This window comes from Lissotriton helveticus, chromosome 1_1 (genome assembly GCF_964261635.1).
Source record: "Lissotriton helveticus chromosome 1_1, aLisHel1.1, whole genome shotgun sequence".
NCBI lineage: Eukaryota > Metazoa > Chordata > Amphibia > Caudata > Salamandridae > Lissotriton > Lissotriton helveticus.
This window is the reverse complement of record NC_136057.1, coordinates 1,628,146,425-1,628,166,870: the sequence shown is the minus strand read 5'-3', so window position 1 is coordinate 1,628,166,870 and position 20,446 is coordinate 1,628,146,425. Positions and strand designations below refer to the sequence as shown.

At 45.8% G+C, this 20,446-nt stretch overlaps 1 protein-coding gene across 1 annotated transcript in view; it reads left to right on the top strand.

The window, feature by feature from the left end:
* The window catches only part of LOC144764805 (uncharacterized), a 581,674-nt gene that overhangs the window by 520,258 nt on the left and 40,970 nt on the right, over positions 1–20,446 (top strand). Inside the window, exon 14 of the mRNA XM_078650300.1 lies at positions 13,450–13,523. Within this exon, the coding sequence (XP_078506426.1) occupies positions 13,450–13,523 (74 nt within the window). The remainder of the gene's footprint in view (positions 1–13,449; positions 13,524–20,446) is intronic.

The window sequence follows — 20,446 nt, the reverse complement described above, 5'->3', positions numbered from 1 at the left end:
TCCTTGCCAAGGTTATTGTTCAGAGGACCACCTGCTTCTCCTGCAGGAAGAAGTCCTGGCACTGTTTCGAAAAGGTGCTATAGAGGTGGTTCCAGAGCAGGAAAGGGGTCAGGGGTGCTACTCCCGGTATTTCCTGATCCCCAAGAAGGATGGCAGGTTACTGCCAATCCTGGACCTCAGGATTTTGAACCTCTATCTCAAGCAGGAGAAGTTCAAAATGCTCACACTTGCACAGGTTCTTCAGGCGCTGTTGGAAGAAGACTGGATGGTGTCGATCGACTTACAGGATGCGGATTTTCATATTCCCATCCTGAAGTCGCACAGAAAGTATCTCCGTTTTACGGTGGGATCGCAACACTACCAGTTTGCGGTTCTTCCTTTTGGACTTACTACTGCGCCTCGAGTTTTCTACGATGGAGCGGTTGTTCCAGTCCTGAAGGTTCTTCGTTTGCTCGGTCTGATGGCTTCTTGCATTTTGTTGGTCAACCATGCACGCTGGCACATGAGGGCATTCCAGTGGTGCCTCCGCAGGCAGTGGTATCAACACAACGGAGATCTCGGGGGGTCAGTGAGGATCTCCAGAGAAACTGCTGCGGATCTGTCTTGGTGGGGCGTGGAAGGCAATCTGTCTCAGGGAAAGCCTTTCCATCTTCCTCCTCCTGTTGCCACAGTGATAACGGATGCATCCACTCTCGGGTGGGGTGCTCATCTGGGGGATCTGGAGATCAAAGGTCTTTGGTCTCCGGAGGAGAGGTTGTTTCATATCAACCTTCTAGAGTTGCGGGCGATACGTCTGGCGCTCAAGGCCTTCCTCCCTTTCCTTCGCGGTCAGTCGGTTCAGGTCCTGACGGACAACACGACCGCGTTGTGGTACATCAACAAGCAGGGAGGAGTAGGGTCGCAGTGTCTCTGCAGAGAGGCTCTGCGTCTCTTAGTCCTGGGTTCAGGATCATTAGATTTGTCTGATGGCAAATCATCTGGCCGGAGTTCAGAACGTTCATGCAGACGTTCTCAGTCGGCAGTTCTCTGCCAACCACGAGTGGAGGCTCCACCCAGAGGTTGTTCACGACATCTTTCAGATGTGGGGGACTCCTCGGGTGGGCCTGTTCACCACTCGCGAGAATGCTCACTGCCTGTCATTCTGCAGTCTCCAGTATCCGATGCAAGGAGCTCTGGGGGACGCGTTTCAGTTGAGTTGGGGAAATCAACTCCTCTACGCGTTTCCCCCCCCCCCATACCCTTGATTCCTCGGGTTCTGAGGAAGATTCGTCAAGACCGGGCCCAAGTCATATTGGTCGCCCCATATTGGCCAAGAAGGGTGCGGTACACGGACCTTCTCCACCTCTCCTCGTGCCCGCCGCTCCGTCTCCCTTTCAGGGCAGACCTCCTCTCTCAGATGGAGGGGCAAGTTCTACACCCCCACCTCCAGACATTACACCTTCATGCCTGGAGATTGAACGGGGCAACTTGAATTCCTTTTCTCTCCCTCACGATGTGGTGGATGTCATTCTTTCTGCCAGGCGTGACTCCGCTAAGTCCATCTATTCGTATAGGTGGTCTAAATTTGTCTCTTGGTGTAGGGAGAGGGATGTTGACCCTTTGAAGGCTCATTTGTCTGACATTTTGCAGTTTGCTCTTTCTCTGGCGCAGCAGGGTTTTGCTGTTGCCACGGTCAAGGGGTATCTTTCAACCTTATCGGCATTTCTCTGTTTGCTGGTTCAGCCCTCTCTTTTTAAGTCTCCTGTGGTTTTAAGATTTTTGAAGGGTCTCTCTAATAAGTTCCCTCCTTCTCCGTTTGTTCCTCATTGGGATTTGAATCTTGTGTTAACCTATTTGATGGGTTCTCCCTTCGAACCCTTGCACAAGTGTCCAATGAAACTTCTTTCTTTTAAAACGGTCTTTTTGGTTGCAATTACCTCGGCAAGGAGGGTAAGTGAGCTTCAGGCTCTTAGTTACAAGCCCCCATTCTTGACCATTCATGCTGAAAGAATGGTTCTCAGGACCAGGGCTGCTTTTCTTCCTAAGGTGGGAACTCCTTTCCACCTAGGTCAATCCATTACCCTTCCTACCTTCTATCCTCCCCCACACCCTTCCAAGGAGGAGGAGAGGCTTCATCGCTTGGACCCTAAGAGAGCAGTTAGTTTCTATCTTGATAGGACTAAAGACTATCGTATTGACGATCAGCTCTTCTTGGGTTTTGCTGGCTGCAAGAAGGGCAAAGCGGTGCACAAGCGCACACTTTCCAGGTGGATAATCCTGTGCATCAAGATTTGCTACTCCCTGGCGAGTAAGGACCCTCCTGAGGGTATTAGAGCACATTCAACTAGAGCAAAGTCTGCAACATCTGCTTTGTCTAGAGGTGTTCCTGTTGAGGACATTTGCAGGGCCGCGACTTGGGCCTCCCTCCACACTTTCGCGAAGCACTACTGCTTGGATACCGAGTTGAGGAGGGACGGCCATTTCGCGCGCTCTGTCCTCCAAGATTTCCTGGTATAGCAGAGTGGACACCCTCCTTCGGGAGTGGGGACTGCTGTGGGACTCTATTCACAAGGTGAGGAATCCACACGGCAGATGTATCTATCAGAAGAACAAGTTACTTACCTTCGGTATCGCTTTTTCTGGTAGATACAGTATCTGCCTGTGGATTCCTCACATGCCCACCCGCCTCCCCGTTGTCCTCTCTGCTATACCTGGTTTTATGTATTTATATTTTCTGTTTTTTGATGCTTTTGCTACGCACTTTGTGTGCAGTTTTGATTTGTATGTACTGTGTACACTGTATATATGTATATTTACTGTCGTTGGTCCGTCCAGGTGCCTCGAAGGCACGGAAAAAAGGGTGGAACTGACGTCATCACGCCGACGTGGGTCTAATAAGGAGTCGATGACGTCAGACGGAGTCGCGCGCGATGCCGTGCTCCTATGACGTCGTCCACGCCGGCGTGCTACGAAGAAAAATTCCGAAGTTGCTTACGCAAGGGGGATATTCACAAGGTGAGGAATCCACAGGCAGATACTGTATCTACCAGAAAAAGCGTTACCGAAGGTAAGTAACTTGTTCCTCTGTTCCGGGGACCTGGTATGTATTCCACCTCATATACATAATCCAAAAGTCTTAGCGTCATCTTCGCTATCCTTGGTCGCGTTGGCATGTCCACTTGAGGTGAGTACCTTTATCAGGGGTTTATTATCTGTTCGTACTAGGAACTTGGCACCCCATAAGAATTGCCTTAAGCGTTCCATTGCCCATACCACTGCTAGCATCTCTTTTTCAATGACACTGAACTTTTCTTCATTGGGTGCCAATGACCTGGACGCGAAACTCACCGTTGAAACTTCACCGTTGACTGCCCTCTGCATAAGCACCGCTCCCAGGCCTCTATCACTGGCGTCCTTGGTTAGTATTGATGCTGCTGCTTGGTCGAAACCCTTGAGTGGTACAGCTTCACTCATTTCCTTTTTCAACGCCTCAAACTCCTCTTGCTCTTCCTTGTCCCATTTGAATCCATTCCTCTCTTTCAGCAGCTGTCTGAGATGGTGGTTCTTTGTTGCAAAGTGTGAGATGAATTTGCTATAGAATTCAGCCATCCCCAGGAATGACCTGACGTCTTCCTTCCTTGCTGGGGTAGGCGCATCTCTTATCGCTGCCATGTTGGCTCTTTTGGGCTCGATACCTTTCTCACCGATTTCATGTCCAAGGTATGTCACGGATGGCACTCCAAACTTGCATTTCCCCCACTCTGCCGTGAGTTCATTGATTTGGAGTATTTTCAGGACAGTATGTAACTTGTCGTTGTGTTCCGGCTTGGACTTCCCCATTACCAGAATGTCGTCCTGGAAATATTGGATGCCTTCCACCTTTTGGAATAATTTGTGCATCAATTTTTGGAAGACTGCCGCCGCTGATGCTAACCCGAACGGCATCCCCATGAATTTGTAACACCCAAACGGTGTAATGAAGGAAGTGAGTTGGTTACATGTAGGGTGTAATGCTACCTGATGGTACGCCGAGGATAGATCCACCGTGGAAAACCACTTTATACCTTTGGTTTTCGTGAGCATCTCATTTATGCGTGGTGAAGGGAACTTGTCAATCAGAATGTTTTTATTTAGTTCCCTGAGGTCTACACACAGCCTCACCTTCCCGTTGGGTTTCTGCGCCACCACTACGGGCAAAAGCCATTCCGCGCTTTCGATGGCCTTTATTATGCCACTCCTCTCCAATCTGTCCAATTCTTCTTGTACTGCTTCGCGGCACCTAACGGGATGTTCCTGGCCTTGTGGCTCACCGGTTTGGCTCCTTCCTTCAAGTGAATCATGTGCGAGAATTTCATTAACTTTCCTATCTTCCCGCTGAACACTTCCGGGTACTCTCTCTTCCAGGCTTCCCCTTCGTATCCTTGTTCCGAATCTGTCAGCAGTACTTTTTCCACTCCTCCTGGGTTGAGCTTGATGCCTAGGACACCTTGGTCTTTCCATCCAAGTACCGAAGGCCCTTTTTCCGACACGTATAGCTTGCATTAGGCTTTGCGTCCTCGGAACTCAAACAGTAGGGGACAATACCCTACCATGGGTATTCTTTGTCCTGTGTAGGTGACTGGTCTCAAATCCATAGGAAGTAGTTCCTTTTGTATGGTTTCTTGGAATTGTTCTTCCCATACCTTCTTTTGTACAATTGTGATGGGGGATCCTGAGTCCGCCACTATGTCGACCACTACTCCACCAATGTTCATTTTCAACATCGGTTTGCTGGAACCCTTGCATTCCACATCCAACACTTGATCCCCTATGTAGAGAACCTCTTCACCATACTCTTCCCCTCCTTGCGCCTCATCTTCATCTGCGTTTCCGTGGTCAATGTACTTGACTGCAGCTCCTCTGGGCTTCCGTCTGCAGACTTTCTCATAATGTCCAAAGATTCCGCAGAACGCACACTTCGCTTTGAATGCAGGACATGCCTTGTCGTTGCCTATGTGTGAAGTGCTTCCACACCGGTAGCAATTCGTTTTCTTCTCCCATGTGGACTTCTGCGTCGCTCCTGCTCCTTGCTGGTTCCTCTTCGAGAAGTAATTGTTTGGTGGTCCCGTTTGTCTGGCCTTGTCCCCTTTGTTGTTCACCATCACTCTGCATACTGTCTGTTTGTTGCTCGTTTCCTTCCTGGCAGCTTCTGCACATCTCTTGGATAATTCTGCCTTCTTCACTAAGGCCCATACCTCGTTAAGGGGGGCATCCCCGTTGACCCACAATTTTTCACTGCTGTGTTTGATGTGTGCATGATTATTTGATCTCTCACCAGATTGTCATGTAACGCTCCAAACTTACACGTTATAGCCAATTTCTGTAGAGCCGCTACATATTCATCTATGGTCTCGCCGTTCTCTTGCTTCCTCTGAAAGAAGTTGCATCGGCCTATGGCCACGCACACCACCGGTCTGTAGTGTGCGTCTATGTCTTCAATTGCGTTTTGGAACACATCCGTGTCCACCGCTTGTCTCGTTGCTTTCACTATGTTGTCGTACACTCTTATTCCCTCCGGTCCGAGGTTATGTAATAAAATCTTCAACTTTCGTGGGCTGGAGTATTCCGCTTCACTCTCTTCCTCTAGCACCGCCAGATAATTCAGAAAGTACCTCTTCCAATCTTCCCACGGCATCGTGGGTTCACCTCTTTTTGGCAGGAACGGCACCATGCTGGTGAGATGTGGACGTTGCAGCCATTCTCTCGTTGTCCCTCGGATTTGCTTGGGCTTGTCTGTTGACGTTAGGTGGACTGCCTGGTGCTTGCTGTTCCACACTTCTTCTCCCCTGGGTAGGGCTGCTTTCGCCACTGCCTGAGGCCCCTCGGGATTCCAGGATTGCTTCCCGCCTTATCTCTGGTCGCGGTGTAAGCTCCGCCTTTGCTTGCCTGACTTGGTCCCTTTGGGTTTTCTGCGTCTAGGTTGGCCCGTGTAGATATCCTCACCTCGAGCTAAGCGGTTTCTGGTGTGCCGCATCCAATGGCTCTGTGCCCTTTTTGTTGGGAGCAGGTTTGGGATTCAGTGCCCCACCTCCTAGGACTGTATGCTCCTTAGGCTTACTTCAATGTTGGCCTTATGTAAAGGCTGGCTGCGCCTGCTCCGTGCCTCTTTTGTGGCACTGTGCCGTGCGCACCCTCTGCCACGCTCCGAGAAGTTAGCTCGAGTAAGTAGGGGTTTGATTTTAACTGTTCAGTTTTTTTTTTCTTATTGTTTCAGGACCTTGCTGATTTCCGGATCCTGCCTCGTCGCCATTATAACAGTGCCCCTTTATCTGATGAAATAATCACTATGCAGCCAGTACTGGTGTGTAAACGTAGGTTTAATTCCCGGAGCGCCGGGGAGACGCGACCGTTAACTAACAGGGCTCGGCCGCTATGACAAAATGGCCGCCCTTCCGGTTCCGGTCTCCGGCGGTGAAAGACTAGACCGTCACCACAGCTCCTCCGTTTCGTGTTGGGCACCGTTGGTTTCCCTCGCGGGGACGGGCGAGATGTTTGGCACTTTACTACGGGTGGGCTCCGCTTTCTTCATTCAGGGCCCGGCAGCTCTCCTCACGCTGCGGGCTCATTTATCTTTGAAGTCTATTCTCCCCGCCGCCGCACTTCACACACGCTGCACGGCGGGGGATGCTGCAGGCAGGCCGCGGGTGGGCTCCGCTGGTCCTGCTTTAGTATATGTTCATTGTGGCTGGCGTACCCTCGTCCCCATTGTAAAGTCTTGTGGGTCCTAGGCCCTCATGCTCGCAATCACTGACACAGACACACTGGCTGCATGGTGCAACTTGCCCAGAGCACGTGCGCTCGGCCACTTTTTTATTATAGCTGTGTCACCTGACCAGTGACATCAGTGGTGGGTGGGTGTTTAGTTTGAATACATGCTCAGCACTAGAATGCTGACTGACTCTGAGTCCTTACAGCTAGCATTCAAAAGCTTCATGAAGCCAATCCTGTAATTTACCATGTCTTCAAGGGCAGGTCCGTGCAGTGAATTTGTAATTCGCTTCTAGGTTTCCTGTTCGTACCTACAATTTTAGTAAATGGCATTTTGAAGCCCAAAATCGAAGTCTAGCCTCAGCGGCGGCCTTAGGCATATGCAAGCTGTGCACCTGCACAGGGCCACCAAATCCTAGGTGCCGCAATGCCAATATATATCCTTAATATGATAATCCTCTGAGGATGGATACATATTTGCGTAGTGGCCACATGGTGGGATTTGGCGGCCTCCGGCTCTGTTCCACTTCCAAACACCCTGACCCCGCCCCCCTCTTCACTGTCCTCCGCGCCTGCGTTCCTCCTAGTTCCTGAACTCTGTGGAGCTCCTCTCCGCCCGGACCCCCTCGTCCGGTGCCCCCTACCTACGCTCCCTGCCCAGGGCCGCCATGAGCCTAGAGCCACCCCCGCTAGCCTGTGCCCAGACATGGAGAAGCTAACGACTGATGATGGGGTATTCAAATCCTAAGCTCAAAATCTCCTCACCCTGCCATCATGAGAATCCTCCCGCCTGCCGGGGGGTGGTTGTAAACTACTAGTCAATCGTGGTATTTGCCAGACAATACATAACCGCGATGATGCGCAATCCTCCTTGAGATTGACAGAACTAATTAACCGGTCCAAACCATCGTTGGCTACCTGCCTTGTTGTAAAGAAAATCAAAGGAGGTGTTTGTGCTTCACAACGTTCCTAGGTTGTTACATTGCAGTGTAAATTCCTTATAAATTGTCCAGTTCCGCTGATCTACAGGAGGAGGTCAAAGGAATTATATATATATCAAGGCATTTATATATTTGCAGTTTAATGAAGCGTACACTTGGCCTGTGGGTGTTAGAGTGCTTCAGAAGAGAACCAGATTATGCTACACCGTTTTTGGCATTTGTTTAAGGGAGCGCGATTTTCAAGCCTGGTTCTCCACTCCAGAAGCTGACCCCTTTAGCCGGTAGGCCACATCGCCTCCCATATCCAATAGTATGCAGGCCTTTGAGGGTAAACACCTAGCTGGATCCTGGATGAGAAAGCACAGATGAATGACCTCTTTGACAATCCAAGTGGTGGTTTATCAATCCCTCTACATGTATTTTAATGATAGGTGTATTATACTACTGTGTACACAGTTCACTTTTTGCATACTTTAGTATTTCACCCCAAGTGAGATGGGTATGCCCAGACATGGGTCCAGTGGACACTATCACTGAATCCAAGCTATACCCCGCTGATGAGTCCATAACCGGTGATGGGTTGCTTGTGTTCCATTTTAGGGAGGACCTGTCTTGGCAATTCTGGCTTAACTGTTCCCATTGGAGCAGGGTCACGACTGATTTGCATATAGCTGGGTCCAAACTGAGGTGGTATGGTGTGCAAAATAACTATGGACTGTCGTGCATGACTTTATCCTCCTGGAATATTGCGGGATTAGCAACAAAAATTAAGTCGTCTGAATGGTCATTTCATATTGAGCAATCCGATGTGTGGTTATTTCAGGAGACATGGTCTGTTGAAGGAATCTACCACCCAGGCTATTTAAACGTCTTTGAAGGCAGCGACCAGGGGGTCTAGGGGAAGAACAGTAGGTGGGCTAACTCGCTGGGTGAGACAACTTGAGGGGATAAGGGTGGTCGAGCTAACTATTGAAAGCCCAGATATTTTAGCTATACAGGTCAACTTATCAACAGGCCTAGACATAATAATATATAATGTCTATTCACAGAGACAGCCGGGTGGGAGGTGTTCAAATGTCATCACAACCCTGGAAAGTTATGTGGTACAAGACAAAGGGCCTAGTAATTTGATTATTGCAGGGGACTTCAACTCTTGCTTTGAGCCCCTGGATTTTGAAGATGGTAGGCTTAGCGAAGCGGTGGATGAATTATGGGGCATTCCTCATCTAGACCATCAACCCATGAGGAAATGGTCTGAGGCGTTTTGCTTAGAAAGGGGTTTGAGGGCAACCAATGGGAGGACGCAGTCAGATAGGCAGGGAGTAATGACATTTGATAATGGAAGAGCTAGCAATCGCATAGACTATATTCTTGTCAATGTGGAATTATGGCTTCTGGTTCTAGATATGGAGGTTCAGTCGAGGCCGGAAAGTGACCATAATCCCTTGGTGCTGTAAATTAAGGACAGAAGCTTTTGTAGTACACCACAGAGGGAAGGAGATTAAACCCCAGAAATGGTCACTGTAACCGACTTAAGAAGGGTACGCTGGGCCCAGATATCAACTAATGATAGTGATGTTGCACAGATTAAGGCCATGGTTCTGGGTTCTATGGCAATCCTCTCTGATTGCGAGTCCCAGGAGGTGTTGACCGCTACCCTACCAGGTGTTCATGATGAACTTTTCAAGGGACTAAAAAAGTTCTTTATTAAAGGAAGTACTCGTAAAAAGATTAGACTCTTGAAACCAAGTTCTTGGTATAACAGCACCTGTAGAAAGGCCTACAAATCCCTCGTGGAAGCCATTAGATTTAGAGTACAGGGTAACCTCAAACAGTCTAGAGCTAATTATAAAGCAGTACAGAGACAGGCAAAGAGAGAATGGGACGAAGAAAGATGGAAGGATGTGTTACAGGCATGCAATGGGCAAAACATGATTCAGTTTTGGCACTTAGTTAAATGGGCCAATAGCCCGCAGTCACAGACCCCGAGCAACAATGTAGAACCAGAATATTGGGTGACGTATTTTGAAGCACAGTTTAAGGCAGCACCTAGTAGCGAGGAGTTCGTTTTACCCATCTCTTCTAATGAACCATTAAACTTTACGACTAAAGCGGTAGAGGCTGTGTTAAAAATGGTCCCTAGTGGCAGGGCTCCGGGGCCTGACTACATTCCTGCAGATCTATTTAGGCAACATCAAGATCTGTGGGTCCCGTATATATTGCTTTTAGCAAACGCCATAGAAAGCGGGGCCTCGATTCCGGAATCTTGGTCTGGTGTGGAGATCATCCCCATCTACAAGAAGAGGGTGCACTCAGCACCGGCGAACTATAGACCCATCAGTCTCATTGATGCTGTACAAACTTTTTTTAGCCAGACTAGTACTCTGACGTATTCAGGAATGGATGGCTGAAACATGATTTTAACTCCCTTATAGGCAGGGTTCCGGTCTCACACTGGTACGCTTGATTAGGCCTTTAGATTTGTACTAATATACTGGAAAGAGGTGGTCTTAGGTGGGGGTTTGCTTTTTGCGGCATTGTGGATCTAAAATCTACATTTGACTACTTAGTACCCTGGGTGAAATTGTGGAAGGCGCTATTGAAAATGGGGAAGCCTCATAGCCTGGTTGTTTTTTTAGTAAAACTTCATGAACATACCTACGCGCAGGTGCGCTGGGGCAAACCAGGTGAGATTACCGACAGGTTTGAGGTTTGTAAAGGGGTTCGTCAGGGGTGCGTGCTGGCTCCCACCCTGTTTTCTTTATTTATAAATGGGGTGGTCCAGTACTTCGCAACTCACCCAACTGACGCGCCAATGTTAGCTAGCATGAAAGTACCACTGCTCATGTTCGCGGACGACACCCTATTCATATCCAAGACAAGACAGGGGCTGCAGCTGGCACTGTCTCGTTTTGAGGTGTTTTGCTGCGAACATGAGCTAGTGGTCAATGTAGGGAAGACTAAATTTATGGTGCTCCACAAAATTAAGCCAGTTAAAGCAAGTGTTTATATGGATGGTGCTTTACTGGAGCAAACATACGTCTTCACCTATCTGGGCGTCACATTTAACGATAAATTAAGTTGGAAGCCCCAAGTCGATATGTTAGCGTTAAAGCACGCCCAGTTGGCTGGAGCCCTGAGTAAGGAGCATAGGCTGTCTCAAACCAAACCCCTCGCCCCCATTTTAAAGATTTATACTTTAAAAATAAGTCCAGCTATTCTTTATGGTGCAGAAATTTGGGGCTTCTACAATCTATCCCAACGTTCTCTTGCCGAAAATAAATTTATGAGAAGTATAGTAGGCCTACCGCAATCGTCCCCCCTCCTACCATTGTTGCTTGACCTGGGCTGCCACGCTATTGAAGACGTAGCTCGTTACAGACCTTTAGCATTTTGGAGGAGTCTCTGGACTACCCCGGAACTATCTTTATATGCAAAGGCCCTATTGGAAGTGAGGGGTTTGAGCCGATCACATAAGATCCCATGGTTGGCTGGAATAAGGTCCTTGCTGACTGAAATGGGAATGAGTAATGTATGGGAACATCCAGAGGCTGCGTAATTCCCAGTGAAAGTCTTTTAGAGCAGCAAATTGGGAGATGGATAAAAATAAGAGATTCTCCTCCCATATTAATCAGCCATTGTCGAGGGATTTCCTCGACATTAAGGATGAACCAGTCTCGGAAGAGTATTGGGATCTTGTAACCAAGCCTCATGATCGGAAGCTCTACCATCAGTTCAGAATAGGCACTTTACCCTTAAGATGTTTCACTAGCAAATGGAATTCTGCCAGTAGTGACAAGTGTGCATTCTGTTTAGTGCATACTGAGAACATAGATCACTTCCTATTTGTATGTCCCGCATACCAACAGCCTAGGAGGATTTGGCTTAAAACGGTATGCTTAATCTATGAATTTAAGATCGGTGATGGCTGCAAAGAGAATTTTAAAATCAGACACCTCCAATCTTGTGGTAATTGGTGTAACAACGTTTTTAAGCTGGGCTTGGGCCATACGCAGCAAAAAGGTGGGGCACTTAGCTGTTATATTGTGATCTAGATGGGTGGTTTTAGAGGGGGTCGAGTGGTATGGTATTAGTTAGGTTTGGTCTAGAGGATCACTCCCCTTTTTTGTAAATTTATGATGTAGAATTATGATTTTATGCTGGTTTACCTGTTTAATCTAATTTTAAACTGTTTTAACGTGTATATATATATTTATAGTTAAATTAATTAAGATGTGGTATGAAGTTTTATACAATTGAATACAATGGTGTTTTAAGCGAAGGATTGTTTTATTTTGGACGTCGTGTCTTTGATGATGAATAATCACAATAAGGACTTATGAAATGAACTATGGACTGGGATGCGGCCCATGTAATTTCCATTGGCTGAGATAAATTCAAGCATTCATCAGTCTTTTATTGTATACTTTTTGGCGTATTATACTGACCTTGTTTACATTGTTTTTATGGCCTCGCCAGATGAAAATGACCAATTGCTACTGTCTCTTAACATTCGTTTACTCCATGACTTCAATGATATTGAACAGCCTACCCTCAGTTGCCACCCTGAATCAATTGGTCATAGCAGACTATATGGCTCTTGAGGAAGCCTTGCGTATCCCATGGCTAAGGTATATATCGGAGCAGATTAGATGGCTAGGCTGCTCTGATCTGTACACTAATCCCAAATCTTTACGGCCAACTGACGCCTGGAACACTGATTACCAGTTCCTGGCCACACGGCAGGAGGATAGGGAGGGTACAAAGACTGCAAAGCCAAGGTGAGAAATTGCAACACACTCTGCCTAAGCCCACAGGCGCACCCCTACCTGTCTCTGGTTAACAACATTCATCACCGTTTTTTGTTAACCAGATTCCGACTGAATCTTATTAAGTGGTTACTTCCTTTTCCAAAAGGCTTTCCAAAGCACGGGGATCTATGGTCATGTCCATGTGACCACTTTTCCAATGCTTTACACTTTTTTTTTCTTTTCTTTTTAACTCTGTCACTCTGCGGAAAAAATACATCCTTCCGCTTTTAGGTTCACGTCATTTTGTTCAAGCGAGGCCAGCATTATAATATCTACAGATGCTTTCCTCGCCCATGGTCTGCTTTGGGGTTGCTAGTTTCCTTTCAGGTGCCACAAGAACCAGTAGAACGATGCTTTGTCTAGCTGAATTTGCACTTTAACTGATAAACTCTTCAAGTACTTTATCTGAGTTTTACAAGCTGAACTGTCATTGTATGTGTTTTTAATAATATTTTTACTCTTTTTGTTAATATGGTTTTAGGAAAACTTATACAGGCAAATTGTATTTCCTGTTGTATTTATGGTCCTTTCATGTCTAGTCTAAAAAACGGTATTGGTACATTTATTTTAGCTTTGTTCTTTTATGGCTTTTATTAGCTGAATAAGGAATTTTTGACTGACTACCCTCAGTCAACTATTCGGAAATGTTTCATCTCATCTCATTGAGAGATGTCAGAAGCAGAGGAAGGTACCACGGGTAGTTAATTATCACAAACGTATTGGTTATTCAGCTTTTGTAGGTCTAAATGCAAGAATGACCATCGAATTGAGCACCACTGTGAGATTCAGGTTAATCCCACTTTTAGACTCCTTTCTTCTTAATTTTATAGTAGTTATTTCAGACTTAGATTAGATTATGCACATATTCAACAGCCTTCAAATTGCAAGCAGTGTTATCCTTAATTAAAATGTTCTTGTGACACTTTGTTCTGTAGCAGTGATGGCCATGCTTTGTCTCGTTACTTTGACAGAAATAAAACCGGCCTAAAGGCAAATGGTGACACAGCACCCCGCTGGACTACTAACTTCAGCCCATGGAAACCTAGTAAGTATTTGTGTAATAGTCCAGGCCTGTGGTTTAAGTCAGCGGAAGGAATTGCTCCAGGGTGATAGTAACTGCTGTCTTGTATGACAATTGTCTGGGCTTTAAGTTCTTAACTTGGACGACTATGATTCGTAAGACATAGAGTACCAAAATAATCTACTCATGATGCTTGAGTATTTAATTTAGAATGAGAGCACATTGTTTTTTGTACCGTTGGTGTTACCACGAAAGACCTGATAAGTTCCATTGTTTGTAATTTTGGTACATAGTAAATGTCATGTTGGAAAAAGGAGTACGACACTTGGAAATAAAACGAAATTACACAAGGTCACATTTTGAAATGTATTAGGCACAGGGGATTTCTGGGAGCGTCCATAACGGGTGAAGTCACTATAAGGTGTAACTTCTTTACTCCCTTCACCCAAGTTACTCTTCTTCCTATCCTGTGAGTGCTCAGCCTCCAAATAGCTTGAGCAAAAAAAGCACTTCAAATTGCTATGCAACCAGAACCACATGTGTGCCAGTATGAAGTCTGGCAAACTTCCCAGTTCCTCCTTATTCATGGGTAGGACAGAGTCTTTGGACTAAAGAGACAACTCAATATCACAAAGGGTTCATTTTTTTAGTGAAACTATTATAGATGAACATGTGAGAGTTTTTCTGCCATCTAGTGGTTGTACCCAGAACTTTCTTCTAAGTGTCACCTTTAGGAACTGACCATGGGTAGAGTTGATATGACTCACTATGATCGCAATATGCCCAGGTATGTCATTTCCATCTTCCTATTGTTGTTTCCACCAGTGGGTTTGAAAGCTAATTGCAGGCTGTTGAAACAAGGCATTTGTTCAGATGTGGAGGGGTGGGAAGAAAACATGGACAGTGAAAAATATTGAGACTCCTGCAGAGAAGGAACACAGTGCTACTAGACATGGTGTTGTAAAAAACAACAAAAAACATGTTTTAAGAGGTCCTCTACTAGGTTGAGTATTTTGGGAAAGGTTGTTGCCCTTGTGTCTGTGTGTCATTTTAGAATCTCAAATTATTGAAAATTCTCAATTTAAATGATGTACTAACTGCAGCAGAAAGTATGCAGTGAATGATGCGCTTTCAGTATATGTTATATGCCCACCAAATGCTATAAGTCTGAGGATTGCTACGCCTGTTTGCTTTTCAAACCCAAAATATTTAAACTTTGTGATAAACAAAGATTGTCACATTGGACAAATTAAAAAAAAATATTGAAAACGTTTAATGATTTGATGAAAGTCCCTGTGGACCCCTTCTATGGCTAAGTATTTTTGAGACAATGAGGGTGTGGATGATTTAGAGACGATGGAGGAGAATGAATATCCTAATAATTTCAAGGGTAGGGATTCTCTTTCTAAACATAGTGTAATAATCACTGAACACCCCAAAGCAAAAAGTGCCTCAGGCGACCGAGAGTTGGAGCAGAAAAAGACATCCGCAATTTCAAAAATACAAACTTCGACACCACAGGTCAAAAAAATACAACCTTTTTGGGGCTAAGAAGATGGAACCCGGTAAGGCCGATCCTACAAAAGTCGACTAGACTTATAAGGATTATGGAGATCAAAAAAGGCTTTGGAGATTCAGAACATTAAATGACTTTCAAGGATGTTGAAGTCTAAAATATGGCAAGGTGCCTCAATGTAAAAAAAAGCAAGAAAGGCTTTTGACCTAAAAGGAACATCTTTATTCTTAAAAAGTTTTGATGTAGCATTATCTACTACACAGTTCCTCTTAAAGTGGGGCAAAAAAAGGCAAGAGAGACTAAAGGAAGAATGGTCCAGCTACTCCTACAGCACAATAACTGATGAGCCTAATCCACATATACAAGACTAAGTCAATCACATTTGGCGGAGCACAGGCACTAACTCTTCTCAAGAAGAGATGGAACTTTGTTCTTCACGGTCATCACTACCAGAAGACATAGCTGCCTACCATGCTATTATCAAAAGGCTGCCAAAATGTTGTGGGTCCCTTAGAGGACGATTATGTGGTAGCTTGCTTTTTTTTTTTGCCAACTCGGACTCCTCTTCAAAAGAAAAAGGTAATGTTTACTGATTCTACCACCATGTTGCATTCAAAGACTATTTTTGCTAAATCGGGTACTGCGGAAAGTCCAAGAATAGAGCAGAAATATAATCCATCTCCACAACACCATCATTAACTAAAAATCATGCACAGGCTGATTTAGTGTGGGCAGCAGGAAAACCATCCAACAATCGGTCTACCACAGGACAATCACTGCAAATGCTTGGAAACAGTTGGTAGGAAGGTGGAGAGCAACTGACACTCATTCATGTGTAGCCAATTCTAACACACTTTAGAGCAAATCTAGACCTCTACATTGGGTGGAGATAGTGGATCTAATCTATCATTTGCCAGAATATAAACAATTGTTTGAGGAAGTCACAAATATTTCATATACTGAATTCTAATTTGCACTTAATGCAGCAGAAACAGCAAGTAGGTAGTTTTATTATGAAGCACTTGGCTAGGCTGTTTAGGATTCAGGCACGGTGTGCAGGTAAAAGTTACAGGTAATCCATTCGCTGATGAAAAATATTTGGACCCGGACACAACATTGAAGCAAAAGAAAAAAATCTGAATTCGCAAAAGCAACAGGTAGCTCAGAAGATCTCCCAAGTATTAGAAGATAGACCGTTTCCAACTGCGAATTATAATCCCCATTGAGACTTCCAGCATTTTAGGAACCTGCTCAGTGGCAGCATACACCACCACCAAGACAAACATAACGGACCAGAGAAAGTGGTCAATGCACAGGAGGCCACCAAGAGGATTCCCAAAATGCCTATTATTGGCTCATATTTTAGATGCAAAACTATTCCTATTTTGACATGTCCAGATGGTGGGCTGGTAAGGTGGAATTTGTTCCACAGTTTCAGACTTACTACACCAGTTTGTGCTTAAGGATCCCTTAAGAAAACCTTCACCTCCAGAAAAGTGCAGCGCTAAATACAAGTACAACAACGGTGATCCAGAAACTAAAGATTGTGATGGTACTAATAGATGTCTCTGTCTCTGGCAAAGAACATGGGATACAAATGTCAAGTATTATCTATCCAAAATTGCTCTGAGTGTTTGTGTTTCTCTACAGAGGCTGCTTGCCTGAGGATTGTCTGGGATTGCTTATAAATGTTATGCTGCAACTGGGCCTCGGACACCTCTGGACTTGCCTCTGCGCTGCGTGATTTCTTGAGTTTCTTGATCTCCGCTGTGGTGACAATATGGTTCCCTACGTTGTGTCAAAGAGTAGGGTGAGCACATTTTTGGAGCAGTTGGTCGATTAAATTCACCCATGTAGTCATTGGTGATACATTGTTTGTGCTGGTCTCACCTAAAAAAAAAAAAGCGCTGCATTCTGTCATGTTTAAGTATGGAGGAAGTTGTTGATTTTAGGCTTTTAAGATTCTCTGTGTAAATTCCATAGGTTGTCTGTCTTGTCATGCCATGATGTGATATGCTAAATGACAGGGTTATAATTTGTGGGTGATGGTCACTTTCTCTCTGTGCAGCAATATAGTAATTCTCAATCAAGGGAAGCATTTCCCCATTGCAGATAGTCAATTCAAGGTAAGAGTGTGTTTGCCCATTTGTTCTTGTCCAGTTGGGTGGCTTGTCCTAAGGAAAACGACCATTCAGAATTGTGTAACCCCAACTGGTGAGTTGTAAACTATATATTCGCTGAGCTTGCTGTACTTACAGCCACTAGGATTTATTTGTTCCATGACTTGTTTGGCTCTATAAGAGCACATTTCTTCATAGTCTACTGGGAAGTGTTGAAAAATATTTGAATTGTAGTACCCTGTGATCAGGCAAGCTGTGCTACAGTGGTCATTTAATAGGCCACACATAATTTAGGTTAGATGATCAAGCTTGGACCTTTTCTCCCTAGCGCTTAGGCTAATGTACACGTTTATCAGCAGCAACTGTTTCTGTAATTTCGAGCTTCTGATCCTTACACCAGTTAGCCAGTTCTCGTCGAATGGTAACTGGTCAGTTGTCATGTTTAACTCGACTGAGACATAGATTGATAGTCCACCTCTTGGTCTACCAAACTTGTTAGTTCTTGTGGCAGAGATCTGATATTATAGGTTGCCTTCTAGTGGTAGGCTTGTCCCGGCCCATGTTTCCTGAAGGAGTACAACTTCGTGGTTCTTTAGGAACATAATGCGTTGCGGACGCTACGGATTTTGGTGCAACGAAGCCCATCCATGTGGGTGCCTGGACAGGTTTGGGGGTGGGCGGGGGCAGGTAGAACAGCAGACACAAGCCACACCGGCCTAATGCTGGCCACCTCCGCGAGCTGCTGAACCCACCTTCTGCTTCCTAGAGCTCTCCTCACCCTGTCTTAGGTTGTGCTGAGGAACTGGGGCAAGAGTTCAGCTGGTTTCTTCTGTGCTCCTTGCTTGCCCTCTGCTCTCCGCAAAGCTGCTGACTTCCTTAATTCCTGCGGCGTAGGGCATGGCGTATGGCACAGGCATGGGCTCCAGTGGGCATAGGCTCCCTGCTGCTCTGCGTACAACTGCCGCTGGCTAGCCGCCTACCTCCAACCTCCTGTCACAGTATTTTCGCCCATGGCCAGTTTTGGGCACTTTTGGTGTTTGGTGGGTCGGGTAGGTCGGCTATTCTGCATCTCAAGTTTCCTCAGCTCTGCTGCTCTGTCACGGCTTTGCGTCGTCACATGATGCGTATACTAGGTCCTTTGTTACAGTATCAACTCCAGCCATGATGGACACCCAAAGATAAAAAACCTTATTTTAAAGAAAATTCTTGATCCATCCACTAGAAGACAGACTAATGCACAGAGTGCAAATCTAGAAGAGCTTCAATCTGCAAACTGTTGTTACTGGTAGGTAATTACTTTATTATCCTACCCCTACCTCCATGCTATTCCTAACTTCCACAGCAAGTAGAGTGACTCGATGAAAGAATAGGCCAAGTCTCGCGCTGGCTACAAACAGGTCAGGTTTCCCCGATGAAATACTCAAAATTGTGCTGATGCTCAATGGGGTCGACCTCTCGACTGCCCCAAGTCCGGAATAATATACACACGCAGTCCGGAATAATATACACACGGACTAGTGAGATAGTCAAGCGAGGGAAGGAAAGGGTAGGAACAGCAATGAGGGAGATCTGAGGATGACAGTAAGAACACTGTAAGTATACTGTCTCTCACTACTTAACAAACACAGTTTCTATAGTACTAATCATTGAAGTGGTAGGACTGACTGTCACACTACCTGTGTTGAGTGCGCACGTGAGGCAGGTTTCCACAGGTAGGGGTGACATAGTGGCGTCATTCATAACTTACCGACCCTGTCACTGAAGCCCTCCCCGGTGATACCTGTGGATGTAAATACTGCTTCCAGAAGTATCACACTAGGAATTACAACATCCCAGGGGGTTGGGGCGACCCTTCCAAGCCCCACGTTTCCCAAAGTTCCTGAGCACGCAGCTGGTGGCCTGGGGCGTATGCCTGCTGTTGACAACTTTCAAACCACCCTGCCTTGCCCTAATTGGAGAGATGACAACTTGAGGTATAGGTGATAGTATAGGTGATAGTATAGTTTGGTGCAAACTTTACTCCCGCTAGAATTTTTGTCCTGCCGCCTACCTTTCATCGGTCTGAGGTGGACCGTAGCACCAGCACTCGTTCTCCTGCTGCTCCCACCACATTTGCTGACATCAGTGCCGGGACTGGGGGAGGACTACATTGCCCAGCATTCCTTCTGTGGTGCTCAGCCACCACGCAAGCAGGAAGCACTTAATAAGCGGACATGGGCTCCCGCAGCCCGGGACGCGTGCGGGCATGCCCAGGCCAAGGACAGGCCCGTCAGCACCCGTCAAAGCCCGCAAGAGGCTGGGCTGGGCAAGTTCCCTAACATCTTGCTTTTGAGATTCATGGACTGGAAACGTGCTGGCAAAGGTAGGTACTGTTTACTGTGGATCCCTTAATATACTATTGCGTTGCTCCTTGCTGTTTGTATTATCAATTGAGAGTTATTATAGAATGGAGAAATGAAAGGGAGTGGCGGGGACACTAGACACTTTTCTGGTAAGGGCAGAATCATTATCGATTCATGAGATAGAACTAACTGAGCGACGCCTTTCCCTGGATCCATCTACCCAACAGGACCATCCTTTAGTGGACACTCAGGCAGTTGGAACAGGAGTCTGTGTTGATGATGGCTTTTCTATTATTCCCCCCATTAACGTCTCATCTTCGTTTTGTCCTCCTCCCATCGTACCAGACCCACTACCTGTAAAGGAAAGAAGGAGCTGTATCAGGAGAGAAAAGTGGGTGTATTGCAGATTACCAACACAAATACTATTTTGAAGAGAAAACAATCAAGGTGGGTTCAGTATGCAGAAATAACACGCTTATCAAAGAAAAGAGATATAAGACTCATTCCCATCAACCCATCTAGGTGTTGAAAAGCTTGAGGTGCAAAGGCAGTTGTCTTTCTGGACACCCTCTTCTAAACTCTCCTACAATCAGATAAATGAAAACGACCGTGTAAGAAGAAAAGACCAAAGCGCAATCTCCGTCTTGCCCTTTTACCAATATAATGAGACTTTGCTTGTATTCCTGTTCCATGACACAGGAGAAAGGAATTCATATGAAATGCATTATGTACATATACACAGTCAAATGATAATCTGATTAGAACTCCGCATTCCACACTTAGTGGCATCGCACGATGATTACTGGTCCGCAGTACAAGGTAAAATACCCAAATCCTCTGAAACCTCATGTGCTGCTCACCACATGAACAACAAGAGAATCCGGAAGGCTCCCCAGGATACTTGACACAGACCAAGCAGTAATGTTGAAAAAGAAACAGTGCGCTTCCTACTCTGTACTACAATGTGAG